We start from the raw sequence: 26,593 nt of genomic DNA, 5'->3' as shown, positions 1-26,593 counted from the left end.
CAGCTGCCCTGAAGGTGGCAAAACAGAACTTTAAGTTACTTTTCCCACTATGTACAAAAAGATCTCTTCTTTAATGAAATAAAAATTTGTCAGTAAAGTTTTTAAATCCCTACCATAGAAGAATTATTCAACATCTTGGAAAGTACAATATGCAGCATTCCAAAAAAATATGCCTCATCACATACTCTCTCTTGCTTAAACTGACACAAAAACTTAAGTTTAAATTGAAAGAAGGAAAAGGCAAAATATCTATGGCAAGAACAGGCAAAGTCCCTCTTCTCTGAGCCCCCAGCAGTGGTGCTCTGTGACCCCTGCAAGGGCACCAGCACCCACATGAGGCTCCCAGGACCTGCCATCAAACTGAGGTGCCAGTGTGATTCCAGCCTGTCACTGGCAGCTCCGAGGCTCCCCTGTACAAACCTGGAGTCAGATCCCCAGTGCATGGCATAGATTTTGGCTAAGTGACCTCTGAGTGTGCGCCGGGTGCGCATTTGGATTCGACCCACTGAGTCCAGGCTTGTTGTGATCTAAAAATAAACAAAACAAACCCCTGAGATACTGGGAACTATTTTTAATGTGCAAGATAACAAAAATACATTTGAACTTTGATAGAGTATTATCTATCTTGGCACACAACAAAAACCATTAAAAAAGAAGATACTGGTGTACACCCAGCAACACTGACACGAACAGATTTTACAGAAGACAGACATAACACACTTCACAATGGCTACAGTGAAACTTCAGGAAGCTCTTTTAAAATACTTCTATGTTACATGATTTCAGATTATAAAATCTGGAAGTTTTCAATTTAAACCAATGAAAGAAAATGCTCCAGTACTTACTGCACTGTTCCTTTTTAAAGCATGGCAGAACTTTACATGCAAAATAATTCTGTTCCCAAAAAACTACTAAAAAATCTTGAAGTCTTTCTAAATATATTTAACACAATAAACATACTTAAAAGGTAAACTGGAAGCAGGATCTATTAAGATGGTGGGGGTGTTTTGACTGGTTGTGTTTTTTTGCTGTTTTGTTTATTTGGGTTTTTTTTTTTGGTGGGGCTTTGTTTAGTTTTAATTAACTGTATAAATATACAGTACATTTCCAAAGGCCTTTTTCACTTTATTCTTTCAGTTACTGAACAGGAACATGCTAGAGCCAAAAATTGATATTTTTATTTCCTTATCTCTCAAGTAATAGCCTACACAAAGAAGAGGAACATACCTGAGCAAGAGTTGTGTCACTACAGGCTTTCCTGGCATCCTGAAACAAAAGTTGGAACAAGTTGAATTGGAAAGGCAACACTGAGCATCAACTGAGAGGGCCTAAAGGAAAAGTAATTGTTGAGCTAAATTTCAACACACTCAAAGCCACACACCACCACCAACAACTGACATGCCAATATTTCTTCTGTCACCCTAGTTTGTTTTATTGTTCAAGGAATCTAAAAAGCAATGGCACACAACGAGGGGTAGTGGAGGAAGAGGGACTTAAGAAGGGCCATGAGCCAGCAGTCTTTGAATCTCCCTTTCTACAGACTATGGGATTCAAAGGCATTTGGAGCCATCCTGAAGTCCCAGTGCCTACCCTTTTCCCTGTATTCCTTCCCTGGGGTGGATGTGCTTACTCAGGGTGTGCTGAGCACAAGGGAAGAACTGATCCACCTGGAAAAGCAACCACATATTACACAGGATTAGCAAGCTCTGTGCCACACGAGGCCCTTGCACAAATGAAGCTCCTTGCTGGTTGGGAGAGGCAGGGTGAAAATCAGCAGGCAGGATCCGGGGAGCAGGTCAGACAGCAGATTACCAAAGCTTAGTGATGATGCACTTGACACAGCTTGAAGGGAAGAAAATGGCCCAGTAACACCCTCACCCGCTTCATGGAACAGGTGGTGCTCAGATCTCCACACAGACACTCCATGGTTTTTCCCTTATCTCAGACTCTATGGACACAGGACTTGTTTCCTGCAGATATGATTCAACCTGACCTAGAACACAGACTTGACTTTTGTTTGCGTAATTCAGAGTCCCAGACTGAGCCTCTGACACAGGTGAGCTCCACTGAGCCTCACCTGCAACACTGACTGTGCAAGACCTGGTTTTAGTCACAGCTGTGACTGCGCCGCTCCCCTGCGGCTCAGGGCCCGTCCCCAGAACACAGGAACAGGCACATGGCCAGCACCTCCTTCTGACAAAATGGTTTAAACTGGCTTGAGGTTAGACAGTAACTGTGCAGCACAAGCTGAAGTTAAAAATATCAACAACCGTACTGAAGGAGCAGCCACGGAAGCCTCAACTCCTGGCAATTTCTCCAACTGCAACCACTGAAGCAGCCACCCAAAAACAACGGTGCCTCTTTACCAGCACTTCGTGTGTCCCTCCAAAGTTCAGTCTGATCCCTCTGAGAACAGGAACAGAAACATGTGCTCACACATTTTGGAACTGCCTCAACACACCCAGGCTGGGATCTTCAGTTTTTTCAAGTTCTTACTTGAGAGTTACTTGACATTGCAACTTTAACATTTCTTAAGTGCATGTTTATTTTGACCACCCTTTATAGCTCTCCTCCCAAAAAACAAGCCTGAGAGTGGATTAAGTAATCTCAACTTATTTTTATAATGTCTGAACTGTAGAAATATTTATAAAATGTTGACGTCTGGAATCAGGAGGGGTTTAAAATACCAGAGGAGCAAATCCCTTGGCACTCAGGACTTATTTCATCCACAGGAAGAAACACTGTGGATTTTAAATGACTACTTGTTTGATTGTCCTGAAAACAGTTGAAAAATGTTCAACATAAAATGAATTCTGAATGCAGTTTGAATCAAAGCATTTTTTATCTTTAAGAGCGAGCGATTAGCAAGTTCTATATTTGAGGCTGTCTAATACTTGCCATACAATTGGCAAATTGCAGGAAAAGGAGAGTTTCAACAGGCTATTTTAATTCTTACCTTGAAACTGTATTTCTACATATACATCAACATAACAATTATTAGTGTCAAAACATAAAAAAGCTCCTCTATGTAACTGCAGATTTTTTGCAGTTCATGCAGTAGATACTGCAAAATTTGTGAGAAAAATAGAACTGCTTGAACAGTGTGTGCAGTCCAGACCTTCCTAGCATACACTTCAGCTTGCAGTTTTTTCCCCAAACTACATGTATTTTTTAAAATACAGTGTGTTATTTCTCTGGTTTGAAAGACACTGTGTCAAGTAAGCAACACTTCTAAAAATCATTATCCTCAATTTCAGTTCTCACAGTGAGGACACACATATCACATGGGCACCTCATTACAGACTGAACTAGGAATTGAACCATCAAGTCATTTAACAGATATCTGACACTTCACTGTTCAGTGTTCCAACTTCCTGAACTAAAAATTCCTGCAGTCTCAGGCTGCACATTGTGCACAGACCAGAGCTCCAGCTGCATGGGGAGACACAGGTGCCCACATCACTCAGATACTGCAAAAATAAAATGAAAAGTCATGAAACATTTCTAAAATATCGCAGACTGAAGTCCATTAGAGAACCAACAGCTCTGCACTGCAGTTTCTACACCTTAGGACACTGTTAGGTACAATCTTCTATGGACCTCACTTCTAGGCACAAAGTTGATCTTCTGTGATTATATTGTTAGAAGAAATATCAGACAAAATCCAAGAGTTGTCAACAACTAAAATAGCAAAATGCTACTTATACATAAAACATCAAATGCTGTGAGTGACCTCATCTCTTTTTAGGAGTGAATCAAAGATAATTCCTGAAAATAACCAGCCCAGTAGATATTCTTGACACTTAAAAACCTCTGTTTCTCAGATCCTGTATCTATCCTCTTACCCATCCCAAACAAAAACTGTACAATGATTTAATAAGCAAGATAAGTAGTCATCTCTACAAATATGAAATTGAATGATTTGGTCAGAAAGTTTCATGGACATTAAGTCATCAAAAGCATTTTAATTGCCTATTAATCTGAAGTTAGAATCAAGCACGAGGTATCCCAAGCCTGCACTCAGATGCCAAGAGGCAATCACCACTTGCCACTGCTGAGCCAAGGGACTCCAAAGGCAATATAACCATGGTTACCCAGCTCCATCTGATAGATCCAGTTACAAGTTTGGGTGGTAGAGTTACAAAAGAAATGTTAAATGGACCTAAAGCCACAAAATGGAGTCATTACCCAAGAGTCAATCAGATTTTTACACTCCAAAATTTAAAAACTAAGCAGACGTTCCTGCAGCACAGTCTAAGCCCTCTGACTTGCCTGGTAGCTCTTTCTTCCCACAATTTTGCATGAAACCAGATTCACTAATTACCAAGACTGAGCAAAGACTTAACAGGCTCCCCTCAACATAATTATAAAGTCTTTACACAGCACGCAGAGGAAGAACTGAAAAATTATGAACCCCTTGTAGCAGTGTAATTCTGTAATAAAGCTTAAACTGGAACAAAAAAAAAGTTAGTATTTTAAGCTAAAAATTATTTGTATCCTCTACAGAACTGGTGGAAAGGCCACAGCACTGCCTGACCCCCACTTTGTCTTTCCACAGTATTTACTGAGAACAGGACACAGAGCTCTCCTTGGAAAGCACTGATTGAGCAGCGTTTGCCCCCAGCACAGTCCTGACACATGAAGGGTGTTCAGCACATGGCTGACACCACCCAGCAGCCTCACACCTCGCAGGAAACACCACAGAACGACTGCTGCCAGCAGATGCCATGCTAAAAAAAGCCTTTGTGCAACATATTCTAAGAAACCTGTACTCTTCACTGATAGGAATGTCTGCAAATAAGCCATTCCCATATAAATCAGATTTATAAATGCTTCATGCTTTGAAAATTTTGATGAAAAATAAACAGACTTTGAAGATCCTTATTATAATTTACTGAAAACTGCATCACTGACATACAAATGCACATTGCAAAAGATTCCTGGAAAACGGGCTTTGGGCATGACGGCTCATACTTGGTTTATCTTCACTGAGTAAATACAAAAAATAGCCTGTATGGGGGCATCAGCATTTAATAAAAATAAATTCATCAGGAAGCCAAGAAACAGTGCTTGTAGAAATGACATCCACCCTGGAAGGCTCTCTCACACTCTCTGCTTTAGCTTCAGGCTCCTCAGGGGTCACTTTTAGCCCAGGATCAGCCCCATTTCTGAGACCCCTAAGCCAAACTTGTCAAGCCTAGGTTCTAGGAGTTTGCTACCTTCTGTTTTTAAAAACCCAGATCATAAAACTTGCAGCAACACGTACACCCCTACACTGAAACTCAGCAAACTTAACAGGAAATAAAACATTTTGTTCAAGAAATATTATGAATTTACTTCTTTATACCAATGTCTTTTCTGGTTTTTACTCAAATATCCCGAAAATATTTTAAACTCTGCATGAGTTAAACAGGAATAACTGATAGGTCTTTAGAGTTTATTCCCTTAAAGGAGGAACTTTATCATGCAAAACAAGCAATTCACAATTCTTACTCTGATTTGGTTTCGCAGCTGCTCTGCCTCCTGCCGTAACTGCTCCAGCTCACTCATCTTCTTCAGCCTCTATTTCTCACACTCCACTGGTGAAGAAAACCTGCCAAGAAGAGGGAAGAAAGAGATACTGAAAGTTATTTTTCTCCTCTTTAAAAAACACAACAAAAACTAAGAATCTGTGTATATGTATTTTTTTATTCCGCTTTTAGAAAGGCTTCCAAATAGACATCCCCTTTAGTACACTGTGTTAATGAATTTGGCAAGACCTAAGTGATTTCAATTCCTGAATTACCACAAAAAAGCAGAATTAAGTGAAGTCTATTTTGAATATAAAAGCAACTGTCAACAGAACCACCCACTGTACTTTATAAACCTGTTTTGTAGCAGCTCCCTGCTCCCCCGCCCAGAAATCTCTGTCAGTCTGTGCCCTGGGATGGCAACACAGAGCAGAGGCTGCTGGTGCTCCCAGTATTTGTCCCTGGGCTCAGCAGGGCTGTGATACAGGCACCTTGCACAGGACATCCAGGGAAGACTTGGTTTTAATTGAAGGGGAAATTTTTGAATCCTAGATTACAGCTGAAATAGCAGATTATCTCCCCTTTCTTCCCATACAATCATCTTTTCATTTAAAAGGCAACCACAGAGTGAGAAAGGATAGCAAAGACCAAACCACCCTCCCTTAAAAGCATCCTTGCGCTGATACAACCCTCAGCTCCCTAAAGCACTTGTCATCTGAATGAGGACTCAAAGCAAACTTAATAAAAAGATCAATTAACAGTGAGACCACATGTAGGCACACTTTCAGGTTAGCAATTTTTTATTTTCAAATCAGATTTTTGCATTCAATTTTTTTTCCAGTCTGTTGAACAAAGTTTCCTCAGATCATTTTTCAGGTTTTTTTATCCCCAGCACAGCAGTGCAGCCAAACACCACTAGAGACCTCTTAAGTCTATTCACACACACGGAGACTTCAAAATCCTTGCAGTGAAAGCAACATCAGCAAGTAAATTGCTCACAGACAAGCCAGGCACTTATTTGTAATTTTTTCATGACTGAAAAAGCACACCAGAAAGGTGATGATGGTGGTCCCATGACATTATATAAAAAGCCAAAACACTTCTGCTTGTAGAAGAAGACAGACAAGTCAGACTACTACTCACAAAATGAAAATTGAGGAAGGAAGGAAAAGAAGCAGGAAGAAGAACCTATTCAAAACGTTAGTCTACACTTCCTATTTAGTCCACTGAAAAATGGCCAAAAAACAGAGGAAAAAAGGTCACAGTTTGTCTGGTAAGTTGTAGACCTCTGGGTCTTTATCTGGTCTGGCTACTGGTTCTCTGCAGGTCAGTAATGATGTGCTCTAAAAGACTGACTCTGGAAAGGTTTTTTCCATCTATAAAACAACACACTCATAGATTTAAAAGTGAGAAGTTTTGCTTCAAAGCAATCTGTAATAAAATAATCATCCTTGGACTAACAGTTTATACAAGTGTTTGAGAGCCACAGAGTTTACTGTTGCTCAAGAAGAAAAGTATCTTCACTAATTATCCAGCTACTGCCTTTCAATCTCTGTGCTTCCCACAGGTTATCACTTCTAGTCCATTTCAGAACCAACTCACAAATATACATTAAGCTGGATCACCTCCAATCAAAATACATCCTCATCAGTAAGAAGGATAATGACTCAGCTCTAACCAGTATTTCCAGCTATATGTAAGCAAACTGTGAGGTTCACACATTTCCCTTCCTTAAACCTGTGCTCTGTTCAACTACAAAGATGTTGTAATTCATACAGGAATTCTCGAGGAGACTTCTCCATTTCCTACTGTGTTCCTTTTTCAGAAGCCCACACTATTTAACACTGCTGAACGCACGTCAGGCTTAACATACGAGCCATCAACACTCGTGTCCAGTTTTAAAGATAAAGCATTAAAAACATGACTTCAGCTCACACATTAATCACATACCTTTACAGGCTATTGAGTTTAATTACAACCTTAATGCCTTTAATGGGGACACCTCTATGAAATATGGCCCCACTGTCAGTTCTGACAGTGTCACACCAACCTTTTCAGTATGATTTTCCCTTTTTATTCCAGAACCTACTCAAAGGTAACACAGACAAAACAACGGTCTCAAAGGTCTAAAGCCAGCAAAGCCATGCTGCCTGCCAATGTTTAGTAGTCTTGTGTGCCATTTTTAACAGGAGAGAAAGATTCCTAGCAGGGAAGTTGATGTATTTCTAATTTTCTGAGAAGGGAATCTGCCCTGTGATGTCCCACACATTTCAGTGCTCTGTAGACAGTCACTTCAAATTCTCACAGAGAATTACTGATCAGAAAGAAAGTGACATTATTCACAACTGGAAGCACGCATGGCCAGTCACAAGCACCCAAAGGGCATTTGTGGAGGCATTTTTCTATTCATAGGTAAAGCTGTGAGCAGATTTGAGAATGAGCTGTAGCACTGCACTGGCATTCAAAGACCACCAGTGACAATTCTGCACATAAAGTTAATATTAATTCATGTCATTTGTACCAACACTGTTCACCACTAATGCCATTTCTGCACTAAGCTGCACCAGCAGCTGCACAGCTGTTAAACTTCACAGCTCTAAATCATGTTACACTTCCCCAAGTTCCTACATGGACAAACTCCAGAAGCCTTCTCACTCACCCACGTCTTTAGTTTAAAAATAATTCTGAAGTGAACAAAAGCAAAATAATCCTTCATATTTTTGAAAGAAACTTTTTTGGTAGTGGATAAGCCTTAGTAGCACCAGCATGTTCTAAGTATTACTGCTCAGCAGAAATGTGCCAGTGGCTCAAGGTCAAGCTATACCTCAATGAGCAGAGCTGCCTTCAAACCAGCACACACTTCCACAAAATCCAGTCTCACTTTAGAACTGGTTCACTCTAGCTTTAAGCATTAAAGTTTCTTTCCAGGACACAGCATTTGAACAGCTAACTCTGAGGTATTAAGCTATGTATAAACACCAAGATACTACAGTAAACAAACTAAGTGCAGTTCAACTGTTAAATTGAAGTGTATCCAACAGCACTGTACTGCCTGGCAGCAGCTCCCAATTCAAAGGCCTGTGTGTTCAGATCATCACCCACCATTAAGTATTTAGCAGAACTGGGAGAAAGATGCTTCCACTTGGGATTTTTCCTTTTTTTTCAAGCACTATTTTCATGTACCCACAGGAAGCTACAAAAATTGAGTGGGTAGGAGGAAGCTCTCAGGGATGCATTTCCAGATTCACACCAACTCTGCAAGCAGCATCTCTGAACTCCTGTCGAACTCCTGTGGGAACATCTTACTGATGTCACCAGACTCACACCAGCAACACAGGAAGATAAGCACGTGCTCAGAAGCTTGGAACTCATGGAAGTATTTGTGTCTGTTTTAACACTTCAGATGCTCCAGCAGTATGGCTAAAGAGAGGTAGCTATGTGCAAAGACCATTACCCAGACTAGATTTACTTGCTGCAATATTATTTCTAAGCCGACCAGTGAGGCGACCAGTGAAGCACAGAACACTGAACTGAGATGCTTCAGATGAACTGAACTCTGTCAAAGCAGAGGCTGCATCCTACAAACCTGTCCTCACTGCAGAGAAGCAAGACACCACCACAACCTTGAAGTGTGCTACCAGGCATCAGGTAAACAACTTGGGTTTTATCAGATTAAATGCCGGGACTGCTTTGGCAGGGCTTACAAGGGTTGCCAAGAACAGAGGTGATCTCTGTGTTGCAGATTTTTCCTCATACAAATTACTGAAAACCTCAGTGGATTCACCACCTACCAATACTAGGTTGCTAAGGACACGATGCCTGCTCACTCTCCCCTCCAAGATTAAAATACTACAAGCCTGGAAGGAGTGCAGCTTCACAGCCTGGAAAAATGTTTATTCCAAATATGAATTTCCCCAGGAGTCCAGCTGTACCATGTTCAGTCATATACACAGCAAAGCCATCAGCTCTTGCACCTCTATGGGCAGAAAGAGTGAATGGGGATTCCTTCTGCCATCTCAGGAGACTGGGGGTAAAGTGATGTCTACTTCCCTGACTTATTCATAATTCTAATAAATGCTGAATCAGAGAAAAAAATATTCTGAGTTTATTCAGATGCAGAATACTTGTGGTATCTGCTTTTGAGCATTCAGAGGCAGCACCTCTGATGAAAGAGGTGGGATGCTTCTCTTTAAATACAACTCATGATGTGCACGATGTACTATGAACAGTTCCAACTACTGAGGCCTTGAGGGGAAGAGCAGCAGGACAAGGAAGAACCTTTTGGTACCTTTTGTAGCCAAAGGTGTGCCACTGCAGGACACCCAAACCAGGAGGAAATGGAGTCAAGGACATGAGATGCTTCCATCAGAAGCAACAGCACAGGGAGCTGGTGAGCACTGACTGGTATAGCCAGGGAAGCACATCCTTGCCCTCAGTCATTTCTAGACTGAACTGCCCCTCAGTGCAATTCCTCCTCAGTGGACTTGTACAAGTGAACTTACTGATACAAAAATAAAGTGCCTCCCCAGGCAAAAATAATTAACTAAGTCAGATTCCACAGTATATCCAGTGCCAAGAAAGCCACTGCCAGGCTTGAGTGCTCCACAGATAAATTGCTCCTTACAACTGTTCCTGATTCAGTAGCAGCATCATTTGCTAAGAGTTTAATTCTTTGTTATACAGGCAGTGACAAATTACCTCAGGGTCTTGTCTCCAAAGTACTCTCTCTGCAACCTGTGGATTCAAAACTTTGTGGCTAGAAAAACATGATTTTCTCTGCAAGAGTTACTAGAAAAGTGTAAATATGCCCCTCCCCACAATAAAGGTTTGCTATTTTTGTGCCAAATATACAGAGACTAAAGGGACTGCAGAAAAAAGTCTGTTTGACTGGATTCTTAAGAGCTATCAGAGTTACTTAAGAATTTCATTTTGTATCAAAAAATCAGTCCCTTACAACTGAAATAAGTGCTTACCTACACGTATCAACCTCAGGTCTTGAGATCTCAAAGTGATCAACAGACAGGAGGAGAAAGGAGGTTCCACACGGCTTTCACATGATCATCCCTACCAGTGATCACACAGGTGGTTAAACATAAGGAATGCTAACTATAGCACTTTACTAAATATAGGGGAAAGACACCAAGAAATACTCCAGCTCTCTCAAGGGAGATATGTTGGTAGCTCACAGACACTCGGGCTGTGGACTGGGCTCTGAAGCTGAACCCTGCCGGTGCACACAGACCAACACTTTATATATTCAGGATGTGCCAGAGAAGATTTTGATAAAACATTTTTTCATTTAGTGACACTAAACAAGACTTTGGCAGATTTCCTCAGTCATTAATGTCTCCCCAAAGCCATGAATAGAGAAGAACAGAAGGAGGTTTTATCTCTTACAGCCTGAAGATAATGGATTTGACATATTCAAAATTTACAAACTTGGACACAGTGGACAAAGCCTTACATCAATTGAAATCTCTGCCTGAAAAACAGTCATTTAAAGTAAATGCATTAATGCTGTGCTGCTGTTACAAACCTTCATATCTAGTAAGTATTTCAGGTGGAATTTTACATAATGTATTTTCTATGGTAGAGCTGTTTGAGAACCACACACTCAGCTCTCCAATGAGGAAAATGAAATATTTAGTGGCTTTTTTTACTACACCTTGGCCCTATGCTGCCTCTCCTTTGTTTCTCAGAGACCTTTTCCAGCTATCCATTCTCCCAAGATTTCTTTGTTCTGACTTGTAGCAGCACTGCATCAATACACAAAGACAACAAAGCAAGGAGCTTTTCTATTGGTCAGCTAATACTTGAATCCCAGGAGAATAATGCTGGGATAACTTGAACTAACAGTATATAAGGGCTGTAATTGCCCTATTGTGTACCATGGTATTTATCTCTCCTCTCAAATCTCTTAAGTGTATCTCCCTCCTTTATCCTTAATGTTATGTTTTGAGGAGTGCACAAACTGCAGAACACCTTATACACATCAGTTAAGTAAGAAAATAATGGTTATTCCCTCAAAAGATGGTTACAATTTAGAAATTAAGCCTGGAAATCCTAACTGAATCTTTTCCTTCAGATTTTAAAATATTCATTTTGTAAGAAGGAATTAATTGCCACTCTGATTTCCGATCCCCAGGCAGATGCAAAGGAGAGTTCTCCCATGCTCAGGGCCTCTGGTCTCCCCAAGAAGAAAACAGGAAGCAGCCTGGGTGTGACCTCGCTCACTGAGGTCAGTGCTATTGTTGCACTTCTGCACATTTTGGAAGTGTTTTAAAGTGATATGTCTCCATTATAGCTTTGGTACAAAAACAGGAAATAATCAACCAACGCCTCTCAAGAGGAAGGGTATGAGTAGAACTTACTTAAACACCCATTCCTCAAAGAGATCCCATCCCCAATTCGAAGGGATCGATGAATGTGTGTGCTCAAAACTGCATGGACAGCTGGAATGGAGAGGTCACAAGAGAGACTCCAGCATTGCAAATGAGTGGGATTCAAGTCCCACCTCTTGGTGTGCCCACATGTCCTGAGAAGTTCCAGCAGGAATACAACCCCACCCACCACCCAGGTGGCAAAAGCAGTTTCAAGGCAATATTGCTCCTTCCTCCGTTTGCCAGAACACCTCGGACCCACTGATCACAAAGAGCAGAAATATGTGTCATTTTATACACAAGTACACACTCAGCCAGGGATTATAACAGGACTTTGAAATAAAGCCTGCCACATCAGAACACGTCTACTTAGCACAAGAATTACTTGGAGTTATAAACAGAATATAAACCTCTGCATTTGCCTTCAGACTTGAGCAGTGTAAACATCAGCCTTGAATGTTTTTCAGCCACAGAGGGGAGCAGAGGAAGCAGCAGCTCCAGCACGTCCCACGGTGCTGCCGCGTCTGGAAGCCATCGCTTGGCTCACAAAGAGCGAACCCACACGGGCTGGCCCGGAACTGGGTCATCTTCAAGGTCCCCTTCCAACCCAACCACTCTGTGGTTCCACAGGGACCAGCCCCAGCACACCAGGGCACGGCCCATGTTGGGTTTTCGGTGACTGGTTTGATTACGGTTTCCATGGAGGACAAACAGACCAACAAACACTGACCTTGCTGACCGCAGTCACAAAACAGACAAAGGAAATCAGTTTAGAAATTAAAGTGAAGTGATTCTTAAGTTTACTAGTTAAAAAACATTGCTGACTTGAGACTGTTACCCTTCATTTGGCTGACAGCTCATGAGACTGGTATCTTAAGCTCAGAGATAGGAGAGTTTATTTCTAAGACCCAGCTAAAGTCTAAGCCAAGTACATTCATAAAACACATACAGAAAGGCCTTACTCTCCCTTAACCCACACACACTAAATTCTAGAAAAAAAAGCCTCAAGAAATTCAGTGTTAAGCATAAGGCTGAAAAAAGCACAGGAAGGAAGGAATTTTTTAGTCATGAATATTTCACAGTCCAACAGTGATTTTTCCAAAATTAACATTCTTGCATCTTATATTCATTATGTTCGTTTCCAGGTCAAAATGTTTTGGTACATAAGCACAGATTTATTTTTATCACACTGGCTGCAAACAGAACTTCACATGAAATTCAAATTATGTTGTCTTTAGTGACTATAATAACAACTCCCCAGTAAAAACTTGGTTCACTGACCTCAGGACACTCCATCACTGAACATATTATTATTGGTTTTTCAATTCAAAACATGTAAGAAATGGTAAGAAAGATCTTAATGAAGCAGAAAGATATAACCCTAAGTAAGAAGACAAAGATGGTTCCAGTCCAATTTCTTCCTTGGGGACAGACAGGTGGACACACATATGGAGTGAGCTGAGGGCTTTTGTCCCTTCAAATACCCAGCCATACCCACAAGCTATTTTAACATTTTAGTAGGAAAAGTGTACTGCAGAGTGACAATTCAAAGTCATTCTGAAAGACCCTCATTTACATTTTAATCCATCTCTAAGCAAGTTTGACTTTGGATTTTTTTGAGGGGCTAATGCACTGGTATTTACTGAAGTGGCATCATGTAGGGCCAAGCAGTGCTATGCATATAAAATCTGGTCTGGCACCTACAGGCACAAAAGATTACTGAAGCAGCCTCCTGTTATCTGAGAGTGAGCAGACTGCACAGTGTGCATAAAAAGCACCAAGTGCACAAAAAATTTTAGGTTTAAAGTCAGTGGAGAAGATACACATTAAGAGAAGCTATAGTGTCTACAGGAGAAGTGCCTCCATTCAGCTCGGATGACTGTTCACTCGCCTGCAATAATTTCTGACTGACAGTTTTTGAAAGCAGAGAATTCTCACTCTCCTGAGGAGCAGAAAGCCCAGCAGTACCAGTTACACACACACTGCATCCTTTCAAACCATCAGCTCGGGAGAAGCCATGCATTTGATGGCTACATGGTCCCCAGCACCCTTCCCTCCTCCCCATCCAGCACCACACACACTGCCTTGGTACCGCAGTCACAGCCAGGCATTATGTGCTGCACATCCCCACGCAGCTGAACACAGCTTACAGCTGCACCCTTTCACAGCAAAACAAGGCAATACAAACACTTGCACTTTTTCAATACCAATTATCCAAAGGTCAGATAAAACTACTGCCCTCAGGTCTAATTTTAATTTTGCTTTTGGTTCACAATACATTCCTGGTCAATTACTTGTGATTTGAAGCCACAAAAATTAAGTTCTCTCCCAGATTAGAGTTCAGGCTACCTTAGAAAGCTTTTCTAAAAAAAGTGAGGCTTTTTGAAATTCACATTTATATGAATGCATATACTTCAAAAAAACCTCACACTACTGAATGATCAGAAATCCAGTGCTAGAACGTAAAAACCCTATCTACTGTTTTTTCACCCCTATTACTGCAAATATGGGATTAAGAGTACAGGGGCTGTGTAGCTACTTCTGATACCACTTGTGATGAGACTGATATATCTAATCTATACTCCTTGGAATTGTTTTTGATGTTCCTTAAGCAGTAATGTCTGTTTTCAAACAGTCATTTACTAAAGAAGATCCAACATCCAATATTGAAGAAAGAAGTTATGTTAAGGAGATCAGTAGCACTGTGTTCCTATCTGCACACTTGCAGGGTTCTCAAAACAAAGGCTGTCTTTGTAGAAGTAATTTTTAACTGGTCCAAAACCAGAAATTACCAATCTGCCTGGAAAGAAAATGGCCCTAGATGAAGTTTCCAACAGAGGAGGATAGAAGAGAAACAAACTGCTGCTGCAAAGTACAATATTGATTCCCACTTCCACAAAGCACAACTTTTTTATTTTTTATATGATAACTTTTTTATGAACACATGATGCTAGATTATAAATAGCAGAACTCCCCTGTGAAGACAAAGCCTAAGGTTACAGACAAGAATAATCAGTCAGGCACCATGGCCAGGAGAGAGCCCTTGGCTCCACAACCTGCTTTGCTCAAGGGTCTTTCCAATGCACTGGAACTTCTGTTGCTGTAAATGCTCCCTGCATGTCTCAGCCATGGTAAGCCAGGATAGCAGCTCAGCTGAATCCCTGTCTGTTCTACCCTCACCACAGAGCAGTCACCGCTTCTGGAAGTCTTCTGGGTTTAATGCTTGAGATACACATTCCACCACTTGAGTTTTGGTCAGCAGTAGTGACTGATGGATTGGTAAAACTGACTAAAGGCTCTTCAGCTTCTCCTTCCAGAAGCTACACGCCAAGCACAGAGATGCCTGACTCAATGAAAATGCAAACACAGCCACAGCCCTGAAACTCCGCAGCAATTCAACTGTTTGCTAAGGTTGTTGGCCTTTCAGCTCTCATCCTGCCAGTTACCAAAGCTCTACAATCCAGGGCCATGGGGTTTCTGTAGAGATTGAGAACACAGAATTCCTTGAGCTTCTGAAGCAGCACCACCAGGAAAAGTCAACTTTCTTCACTCTATCCCTTTTCAAAGTGCTTTTGATGCCCATCTACCCACATCTGTAAGAACATCAAACAGATGAGCAAGGAAAAAAATGCCTTAATGACTTCCCATCTCCAGCTACCTGACCTTCCAAATTATCTGCTTTTCCCTGAGGTGTAAGCAACTGCAGTGAAGCGCTCACATCATCAAATACTCATTTGCAGGACATTTACTCTGGACTAGTATTTTATTTTTATTTTGCTGTATAAAAATAACTGCATAATCCAGCTCCCTCTTTTGGGATGCTTCCAAGACAAAAGAGGAGTTTCCCCTTTTCTGGTGCGTATCTTAGAAGTTAAGATTGTGTTTGTAGCACCAAAGCCACAATTTTACTTCTGGGTCACCTCATTCTCCATACTTTTAATTAATTTTTTATTTAGACACCTTGTATTAAAACTTGTAAAAGCAATGAAGCAGTTTCTTGTCCAACACGTGTCAGTGAGATTGAGAACAGGCACTCACTGTCCTACAAAAAGCTGTAACACTTCCCTGAGGACCACTGCTCTTCTCTCCTGAGATCATCAGGAGCATACAACCCCCCTGCTATGTCTTTCCTACCATTCAATGGAAGGAAAATGGTACGAACATCATGATTAATTTCTTGAAATTCTAGGGCATCTGGACTTAATGCTGTCATGGAAACTTTGCTGTGCTGGTTTTTTAATTCTGCTTTATCGTGCCTAATGTTGAGATTACAACAAAACTTGATCAGATCTTTCCACCAGCACCATGCAAAAGCAAAGGGAAGGGCTCTCCTCAACAGCAACACAAGATAAATACATGGTCCTAAACCTAATTCATAATTTTTGGAGGGAGAGAAAGCTTTTATATAATTTAACTACATAAAACCTAGTGTACTCCAATTTACTAATTTCTAGTACCTTGGCATTACATTGCACTGTCAAAATCTTTAAGTCAAATCATCAGCACTGACCAAAATCACTAGGTACACAATTAATTTAAGTGTGTGAAATCAGATTTTGACAAGCATAACATCCACACATGGAATCTGAGTATTTTTTTCAGCACAGTAACAACTAAGCTCAACTTAAATCAAGAACTGAAAGAAGAAAAATGTCTTCCTTTATCAAGCTAGGAATAAAACTGTTTTATATGAACAATCACCTAAAGCAACCAACTATGACACAAAGGGTCACTAGAAAAATAATCAGATCAAATATTTCTTTTAAACAGACCAATTTTAAATATCACATTTCAACAATAAATCATAAAAGAGCATATTTAATTTTAATGCAAGACTCCAAATGCACACAAATACCACACAAATTGTGTTTCAATATATAAATATAAAATTACATAAGTGCAATTTATGCTAGAAATAATTTTATATATATCAGGAAAAACATATACAAAAAATAATCCAGCCAGAATTAAATCAGGTTATCCTGAAACCACTTGGATGCTCTGTGCTAGACTAGATGCTGACCACCTGAATTAATACCTGCATGATGAAAACAAACCAGGCAGGTCCAAGAGTTCCCACTGCTGATTGCAATGAGGTGATTTGTTGTTGTAAAGCAGCCAAGACAGTCACTGAAAGCAGCTCCAAGACCAATCTCATTTAAAAAGCACATTCAATCCCAGGATTGATTTTATGATTTCATTTTGTTCTCCTCCCAACCCCATTTGAAAATTAAAACCTTATAAAATAATTTCAATGTTAACATTACTCAGCTCTTTTAATGTTTCAAAACACTGAAATTCACAATGACTCAAATATTTGGCTTACAATGAAAATCCATATGATTAATATTTGTCTCAGATCTAATGTAAGAAGGAGGGGGAAAATAGCTCTTGTAAATTGTCAAACTTGTTTTGCCCCAAAGAACTAATTTTATGTAATTGGTGGCACTTGAGAGGGCCTTTTGGTATACAATACAATCAGGCACTTCCATCTTTCCCCTTCTTTCCAGTTTAAGCCTTTTTAAAAGGAAGAGATTGCAAGAGTTACAGTAACTGAATCAAAATTTGGCTTACTATGTGTCAGCATTTCACAAACTTTTGGAAGCTGAGACACCTCAAAGGAAATGCAACCATCTTCAGTGAACTGTATAAATATTTGCCAGCCAATGTCCATCTGCACTTGTGTTAATTCTGGCTTTCACAAACCCTCAGGCCAGCTCTCTCCATGGCATCGCCCCACAGCGACTCACAATGATCTGCACGTCCAGTGCCACTGCTGGCATCCAGGCTGACATTCACCCAAAGCATTCAGAAGTTCCCCTCTTGCTCTTCTGTTTCAGGCTCTCTGCAAAGACAGTTCTGTTCTTCAAACACTGCTGAAGACACGACCCCAAGCCTCAACAGTGCCATCCTTTTATTTAAAGCTGCAGCTTAGTGCAGCCCTGCCTGTGCTAGGCAGAAAGCTCCATGGAGCCCTCTGCACTAATATCAGGTACCAAAGCACAGCCTCAAGAGAGCAGCACACCTTCTGCATTTTTCAGGAGCGTTTGCTTTAGTTCTCTTTCGGATCTTTCATGTAAATTCCATTACAAAACTCTGGGTTGCAAAACACAGAAGTTTCATACAAGAACGAAACAATAACAACTAAATTTAATTACACACTTCAGAAGATGAAGTAAGTGACAGGTCTGCATCCAATTAGAAAAGAGAAAAATTTTGGTGGAACCTAAAAAATGTTTTCTTGATTAGCAATACTAAGTGTACTTTCTAAACAGCTGGTTCCAGGCACTTGGGAGCTGCATTAATCTGAGCACTGATATTTCCAGACAGTGTTAAGAACAAAACACAATCACTGCATTATCACTGTCCCAAAGTATTTACATGCTAGGAGCATGCACTGCACGTCAAGCTCGGAGATTCTGAATTTCTTAGTAGCATTTCAAAGTGACTTCTGAGATATAAAAAAATAGAAATTACTGCCTTCAGTAACATAGTTATAAATTAGAGACTCTGGCAGAAAAGCGAGTAACTGAAGAAGATCACATCTCTACATACTGTGAGGATTTTTTTATTTTTTATTCACCTTCAAAATCTTATAATAATTCATAAATTTTGTGCCATTTTTTCAAGTTCCATATTGGTCCAGGAGAGAACTACACAGATCTATATTCAAAAGTTTTCAATTTTTGCAAGGTTTTCTAGTGAGGCTTTTAAATCCTACATTTTTCCTAATTTTGAAAATTGAAATACTTGGACAAATTAGATACGTGATACATTATTCCTCAACTAAGCAACATGAAAATACAAATGAAACTTTCATTATCCGACATAAATATAACACATGACATTTGTAACCAACAATTTTTTACTTAAGATTTAAATGACCGGAACAGTTAATCAAGACCAACTTTCCAAGCACTCAGGAAAGGGCTGAAGTAGAGACAGAGCAGCAGCTATTTGATGTAGCACTTCAACAATACAGAAGAGAGAAGACACATCTGTAACCTGAACCTCAACTTTTCCATGATTAATAAGTGAAAGGTACATCCTATACACTATTACAGCAGCCTTAGTTCTCAACCTATTAATCTGTATAACTCATCTACATTATCCAGTGTGAAAACTGCTCATTTCAGAGAAATAATAATTCAAAACATAGTCAGACAGACACACAGCGAGACATATCCATATACCTACGATCTCCCTCATTTCCCTAGCCCCCTTCTTGCAAGATAACATCAGCCTGTTCTCCTGAAGCACAAATTAACTTAACCACAGCTATCGCACTTAAAAATCACAAACAAACACTGCAAAAACCCACTGAAGATTCCCATCCCATTAAGAGACTTTCAGGACTGTGTGTGCTTGTCATGTGGTTTGTTTCATCTTAATTTGTTGATACAGTTACTATTCCTGTTAGCATGGCTTCAGACTTCCCCCAGCTCTAACCAGTAATTGCATCTCCTGGAGCTGACACTTCATTGTCAGGTTAGTGACCATCTTTTACATCACTTCCCATATTTCTAACAGAAGTCAGGAAGCAGCTTCGGGTTTTCCCCTGAGCACTCCCATGACTCTGCAGACTCAAATCCCTTCTATTCCTACAGGAACAGTTTTCATCTCTCCCTGAGCTTGCACAGCAGGTTTTAGAGGCTGATACCTGTCTCCTCTCTCTGCACCATTTTGCCATCCTTTCCCCTTCCTTCCCCAGTACTCTCCAGTCAGCAGAGCAGCATCTACTCCTCTGTTGCTTCAGAAACTGATTATACCTAATTAAATTAAGCACTTTTTTCCTCAGCTGATACTTAGCTTTGAGACTTACCCTGCTTCTATTTCAGAACTGAAAACCATCCTGGAAAATCACGTACTTTCCGAGCTACAATAACCAGTCTAATAAAAGACAACATTCTCAGCTGTATAATTAGCGGGAGGGAACAGATCAGAGGCTAATTCTGCAATACTTCAGATAATATTACAGCATAAACTAGTCAACCACATCTATAGTGGGTAGCAATTTAGATGCTTTTCACAATTTCCAACAGAAATCAAACTAAAAATTAAAGAAGACAATAATCTCAGCAACAAGTGCAAAAATAAAAAAGCAGATTTTTAAAAAAGTAAAATAAATCTGCATGGGGAAACGAGCAGTACCTACAAAGTATGACAGGAAAAGCACCTAATGACTTTGCACTTTTCCTAAAGACAGGGAGCACCTTCCGATTCACCTTTGCCACAACAGTCTCGCAAGGCATGCAAGTCACAGCCCCTCTTCACAAAGCCGATTTATGGAATGCTGAAAACCAAACGAGGGTTGGGTTGCTCTAGCCGGGTACAGACCCGAGAGCGGAGCTTTCCCATCTGCTCCCCCAGCCTGGGAGCCGCCTGTTGCCGCCGCAGCTCAGAGCGGACCCCAAGTGCCGGTCCAGCCCATGCTGCTGGTGGCCGGGGGGCTGCGCACGCCCCTTGCCCCGGCCGGCCCTGCCCGCCCCGGGCCGTCCCTGCCCCCCAGCAGCTCCGCCCGGGCCCCGGGGACCCCGCAGCCCCGGCTGTGCCACCGCCGCCTCCGGACCCGGCGGCACCGGGGGTCGCTGCCGCCGCCCCGCCCGCTCCTTCGCTCCCAGCCCGGGGTACCGAGCCTCTCCCTCCCTCCCGCACCCTCTGTCTCCGGCACCACCTCGGGGGACCCTCCGCGGCCCTGCCCCGGCCCCTCCCTTCCCCGCGGAGCCCGGGCGCTGTGCCCGCGCTCCGGGGCGGGCGGGACGGCACCGGGTGATGCCGCCCGCCCATCCCACCGCTCCCGGCGGGCTCCGGGACCGCGCCCTCGCCTCGCGGCATCCCCGGCCCCTTTCCCTGTCGGGGGCTTCACCTGCCGGGGGCTTCACCTGCCGGGGGCTCAGGGCGCTGGGGCCGCTGCCGACGGCGCCGCCCGAGCACTGCCTCCCTTTCGTCCCCCCCAGCGCTGCGGTGGTGCCGCCCATGCCCCCCCCAGCGCCGCGGATGGGGCCGCCCAAGGGGCGGGGCGGGCGCGGCGCTCCCGAGCGGCCCCGCGGGGGCAGCGCCGGACGCGGCACCGGGACCTCCCCGGGACCCTCCCCGGGACCGGCGAGCCCCGGCCCGTCCCGCTGGGGCCGAGCCCATTCCCGGGCTCCGCGGCCTGGGCGGGAAGCGCACTGGAGCCTCCCGCCCGCCAGCAGTCCCGCGGGAGCGGCTGGCGCTGCCGCCGCGCCGGGAAGCGCGGCCCGCGGCCACGCGCGGCCCCGCCCGGCCGAGGCTCCCCGGCCCCGGCGTGGCGAACGGAGCCACGGCGGGACCGGGCACCGCCCTGGGGCGGCCGCGCGGAGCCGCGGGAGACGGGCAGAGCCGCCCGCGGGCAGAGCCCGGCCGCTGGGACATCCCCGGGCGGAGGTACCTGCGGTGTCTGGGCGGCCGCGGAGCGCGGTGTCACCGAGCCGCCGCCATGGCGCTGCTGGGGCGGGAGCGGCTCCGCCCCGCCCGCATGGACCGGACAACGTGACGGGCCGTTGCCATGGCAGCGCTGCGTGACGTCAGAGCGCGCACAGCGCCACGCCCCCTGCGGGCGGGGCTTCTGTCACCCCGCGTGTGACACCCGTGAGGGAGCCGGGGTGGGGGCACGGGGTCCGGACACTGTGGGCAACAGCCCAGAGTGGTGGTGGGACCCCAGGGCATGGACCGAAAGGAAGGGGTCGCTAGGGAATGGAGAGCTGATGTGGGGCCCTGAGATTTCACCTGAGGGTGGGACCCCTGGGAATGGGGACTTGGGACACTGGGAGACATCAGTGACATTGAGATGGGGGTGCAGGGAGTACGACATGGCTGGTGGGAGCCTGTGGAGAGCAAGGGTGGGAGTGGGGATGGGAACGTGGGATGTGGGGATCCTGTGGAGCCGAGGGGAGCACTGGCTTCCCTGAAGCCTTCAACTTCCTGAGCACCCCCAGGCAGGCAGCCCCTCCACTGCCCCCAGTATTCCATGGCTGATGCTCCACTGGAGTGGCCTGGGGAGGGACCTGGGGGGCTCAGCCTGGAGAAGAGGGGGCTCAGGGTGACCCTACTGCTCTCCACAACTCTCCCAGCCAGGTGGGGTCAGGCTCTGCTCCCAGGGAACAAGCAACAGGACAAGGGGACAGTCTCAAGCCACGGGATGTTTAGATTGGACATTCCTTCCATTAGAAGGAATTTCTTCAAAGAAAGGGATTGAGGGTTGTGGTGGCATCAATGTCCCTGGAGGCGTTTAAGGAAAGACTGGTCGTGGCACTCAGTGCCATGGTCTGGTTGACACAGTAGTGTTCAATCATCGGCTGAACTTGATGACCTCAGAGGTCTTCTCCAACCTAATTGATTCTGTGATCAATTAAAGTCCTATCTCCCCCTCAGCACGCAGCAGGGTGTGGTGTTTCTCTGTGGTTAGTAGCAAGGACTGCATTGAACTTTGCAGATCAGTCATGTGGGGAAAAAAGCAGTGTTGAATGAGTACTCAGATCCTGTGTGTTCTTCACAAAGCTGCAATCCCACATCCCATGATGGTGCAGCTCTCCTCACATCAGCATGTGGAAGACAGACAAACCATCAGGGGCTGACTGACAGGGGTTTGTCTGTCGTGTTGTGGATGTGTCTGACCATTCCACGTCTGATGCTCTTCTTGCAATCAAATTGCCAAGCTACAACCACAGCCAGCCAGAGACCTGGAGAGATGGGATAGCTGATTTGTAGGATGCTCTGGCCACACCTCTGAGTCTCTCCTGCTCCACTGACCCTGATGCTACATTCTACCTGTGGCAGAAGTCAGAGCTTCAGCACAACACAGCACCTGCTCAGCCCTCCAGCACCAACCATGACACACTTGCACCATCCATCTTCTCAGCACAGGTCCGCCACACCCTCAGCAACACAAACTGTCAATTTTTTGCAAAATATTTCACATGAGTACCAAAACTTCTGTGAGTAAGGCAATATTTTATCTATTAGTGTGTTACTGATACATGGCTCAGTATTAATGACAGCACGTGCTGGAACATACAGTACATACTGTAATGAAACAGCTCATTGCTTACCCTAAATCAGCCTGAAAAAACATGCACGTTCCCTAACTGACTCAAGCCTATGATTTTAATAGCTCTGTCCTGGTTGCAAAGTCTGTGTTGTGCTTCCCTGCACTGCAATACATCTGTCTTCTGTTTATCCAAAGGACAGATGCCATTCAGCAATGTGTCTACTTTGCATTTAATGAGTGATCACACAGCAAAAATCAACAAGGAATGGGTTTGATTTTGTTGGACCATACTTGAGGAAAATACACCTGTCTCAGAGTCATTGTATCACCATATAAGTAACTTAAATCTTTATAGAGGGGAGAAACTGGCACAAGGATAGTTCTCCCTTAAAATATGCTTGTTCCCTTACATTCTTCCTAACACAATCTTCAGAACCCTGAGAAGTGATTGGACTGACAAGCTACCATCCCAGAATGAGCACACAATTTCTCATCTTCTGTTTTCAAACAACTCTGGAAAATAACAGGCAGCAAGGAAAGCCCTAGAAAAGTTCAGATGGTATTTGGGTAGTTACATATTATTCAATTACCAGGTTTTGTCCTTCCAGTGCTAACTAAAACATTAAAAATTACATAATTTATCCTTATTTATCTCTCATTTGGGAGACAGGGAAGATTCTTCAGTTGCAGGCAGTGAAAATTAAGCACACAGGACAGTGATCTCCACAGGGGAACTCATCCTGCAGGGGTGGCATTGGTGTGGCTGTGGTGGTCCAAGGCAAACACGAATATCTTGTTTTGGACTAACCAATACAAATAACAGCAACTGCCCCTCCTAATAAAATTTCTTTCACCCACTGGGTAGTCAGTTTAGTCATTTATTAGATGAAGTTACAAGTTCCTAATGAAACAGAAATTCCTAGTTCTCCTGCTGGCAGTGTTTTACCACCCGCTTTTCTTCAGTTCAGCTTCTGATCACTGGTTTCACATGCCAAACCCAACTCTGCAAAATCAGAGCTACCCCTAATGGAGCCATTCTTATGCCAGTTCTGCAATATGCTTTGTATTATTTTAGAATTTATATAAGGCATCAATTTGTTCTGCAGTGAAAGAGAAATCTTGGGACACAGTGCCAGATTAGTTTTTAAAATCAATATCCGGATCAGTTTCTCTAACATGTTCCCTTTGAATTATGAGCTACTACAGCCAACACAGCAACTTTAGTTTCTGATAGATTAAATGCTACTGGAGGCCTACGGTGCTTGGATTCCTGCCCAGTGAGTCTGAAACACCCCCGAAGGGAAGGCAGAGGAAGGGAACCTGTTTGGAGATTGTGCTGATTCAGCTGTAACTGAAAGCCTCAGCCAGGATGGCTCCAGCTGCACCCTAAAACACTCTTTTGATGGAAATTTGTGAAACAATGTGTTAGATCAGTGAGTGGGTATGAGGAAGCAATGAGACATTTTCTAAAAAACTTCCCAGTCTGGACAGGGCTGAGGCCAAAAGGCACAAAGATGGACAGGGAGACGTATAAGCTAAATGACTAAAAATACCATCAGAGTCTCTGCATGTCTTTTCTTGTCTCCAGAGAAATGCAGGGTTCACTGTCAGCCTGGTACTTTGGCTGTACCAGAAAATCCCCACACTTCATTAGCCCCTTATCTAATTGCTTCCCAAAACACTTCAGGATACACATGAAGGTGTCATGTTTGCTCAGGAGTCAAGTCAAAGGAGAAAAAGCATTACTAAGAGACACAGATCCAGAAGGAATCCCCTGCACTGGTGTGACTGAATTACACAACCCCTTTGAATGACTTCAGGAAAACAAAAGAAAAAATAAATTGCTCATTCAGACTTCAGAATTAATTTATTGAAAGGGTGGTCCACTTCCTGGACACCTCTACAGTGGCAAGGCTGGCTTCCTTTTGGGGTTGTTTGTGTCACTGTCCTTCCCACAGCTGCCTTTGCTTTATCCTCTTTCTTTGTTAATGTCTGACAGCTCTTCTGCTACTGCAGTCTGCAGCTCTTCAGGTGAGATGTGCTAATCTACATTTCTTCTCTCTCACTTTGCATCTGTCTTTCCAGATCTAGGAACTAAAATGGCACTTAACCCCTTATTAATAAGTCAGCAATCTCACTTCTTTTTATCCAAACTTTATGGAGAGCACGATACTTAAAAGTTCACTGAATTTACTGATTTAATTACAGGATTGCACATATTATCTTTATATTCTATATACATGATGGAAAACATATCCTCCTTCAGATATCCCCTTAGTTCATTCCTAAATATGACAGCAAAGGTTTTGCGGCTTCACCTTCAATTTCCTGGTTTTACTCTCACTGAAGTCTATCATTCACTCCTTCCTTCCAGACCCCTCTGCTTTCTCAGGGCACAGCTGGATTGGGGCAGATACACTTCCCTCCCACTACTCTTCCGTCTCCCTACAGCTGATGCAGAGTGGTCTTTCACAGCAGCAGGGAGCAGTGATCTCCCTGCACACCAGGTGATGCTCCACATAAAAATCATCTGAGGTGGAAGTTCAGTTCATGTTGTGTCCATGTCTCTCTAGATGCCGCAGGAATGTGTAAGGCACCTGCACTGGCTGCTCACCACCAGCTCTGGTCCATGGATCACACTTTAATGGGGCAGGTGGAGGGAAACGTCCTTGCTGTGTTTTACTAGTGTCCCTGTGCTACCAAAAAGCAGGGAGTCTCAATTTCTAGGGCTGCCAATCCAGCAGGTCCTTTTAGATCCTCATGCTAATTTCCTAATATTTAATTCAAATTAAAAATTAATGAAAAGTAATAAAAGCACAAACCAAAATAATGTCAGTAGATGTCAGCGTATTTACTTTTTGAGGTCCAGTAAAATAATTTATCAAGCTACACAGCTGGATCATTGTGCAGCTGCAGGTGACTCATCCTTTTAAGAGAACTGAACAATCATTGAACACTATTTAAATAGAAGAAAGGGGAGTGGGGATATATGGATAGATGTTTTACGTGCAGCCTATATATATGCATGTATTTCTGAATATATTAGTATTTCTTTCAGATAAAATGATGAAGGATACTCGTGGAACCACTGAAAGTGCTCATTGTAAAAGAACAGTGGCAGAAATCAAAGGGGCTGAAAAAGCCATTTGATCTGTAGTGCTCCTTTCTAAGATCAGTTTGACACTGGGATCAGTCGGGGGTTTCACGTGCTCGCTGTAATTTGCAGGGTATTTCACTGATGGGATTTGCATGGTATTTCACCACTGTCTGAGATGACTTGGTGAGGCAAAGGCAAAGCTCATCTCAGTCACGGTGCTTCTGCACATTCTCTGCTGCTGCAGCCCAGCCCACTGGCAAGGATGGCACGTGAGGGCTGAGAAAACTCCACAGTGTTTTAGAAATCCTCTGATTCCTTCTGGAGGGGGAGAGGAGTAAGCAAACAGAGGAAGGGGAATCTTATTTAAAACCCACACAAAAAAATGTAAGAGTCTGCCTACAAATGCCAGACTCAGGGAAAGAAGCCTCACATCAGCTCTAACTCTGGCAGCACCTTTGCTTGCCCTAGCCAGGGAGAAGGCTCCTTTCTACCATGGGTGTGGAATTGTAATAGACACTTCCATAAAGTCCTGTCCACCCAAATGTCACGATGTTGGCTTTCTGCCCCATTTTCAGCTGCAGAGAACAGCAGATGGGAG

General features: G+C 43.3%; 1 protein-coding gene across 1 annotated transcript in view; it reads right to left on the bottom strand.

Annotated features, from left to right (window-relative positions):
• The window catches only part of GNB4 (G protein subunit beta 4), a 30,729-nt gene extending 9,311 nt beyond the window's left edge, over positions 1–21,418 (bottom strand). Inside the window, exons 1-4 of the mRNA XM_014254327.2 lie at positions 21,300–21,418; positions 5,494–5,593; positions 1,228–1,266; positions 421–527 (exon numbers count right to left, since the gene is read on the bottom strand). Coding sequence (XP_014109802.1) covers positions 421–527; positions 1,228–1,266; positions 5,494–5,550 — 203 coding nt within the window. The 5' untranslated portion in view covers positions 5,551–5,593; positions 21,300–21,418. The remainder of the gene's footprint in view (positions 1–420; positions 528–1,227; positions 1,267–5,493; positions 5,594–21,299) is intronic.
• Positions 21,419–26,593: the final 5,175 nt, after the last annotated feature.

This window comes from Pseudopodoces humilis, chromosome 11 (assembly GCF_049639895.1).
Source record: "Pseudopodoces humilis isolate 2021_Gansu_Grassland_sample_001 chromosome 11, ASM4963989v1, whole genome shotgun sequence".
NCBI lineage: Eukaryota > Metazoa > Chordata > Aves > Passeriformes > Paridae > Pseudopodoces > Pseudopodoces humilis.
The sequence above is the reverse complement of the archived record's forward strand: the minus strand, read 5'-3'. Positions and strand labels throughout refer to the sequence as shown.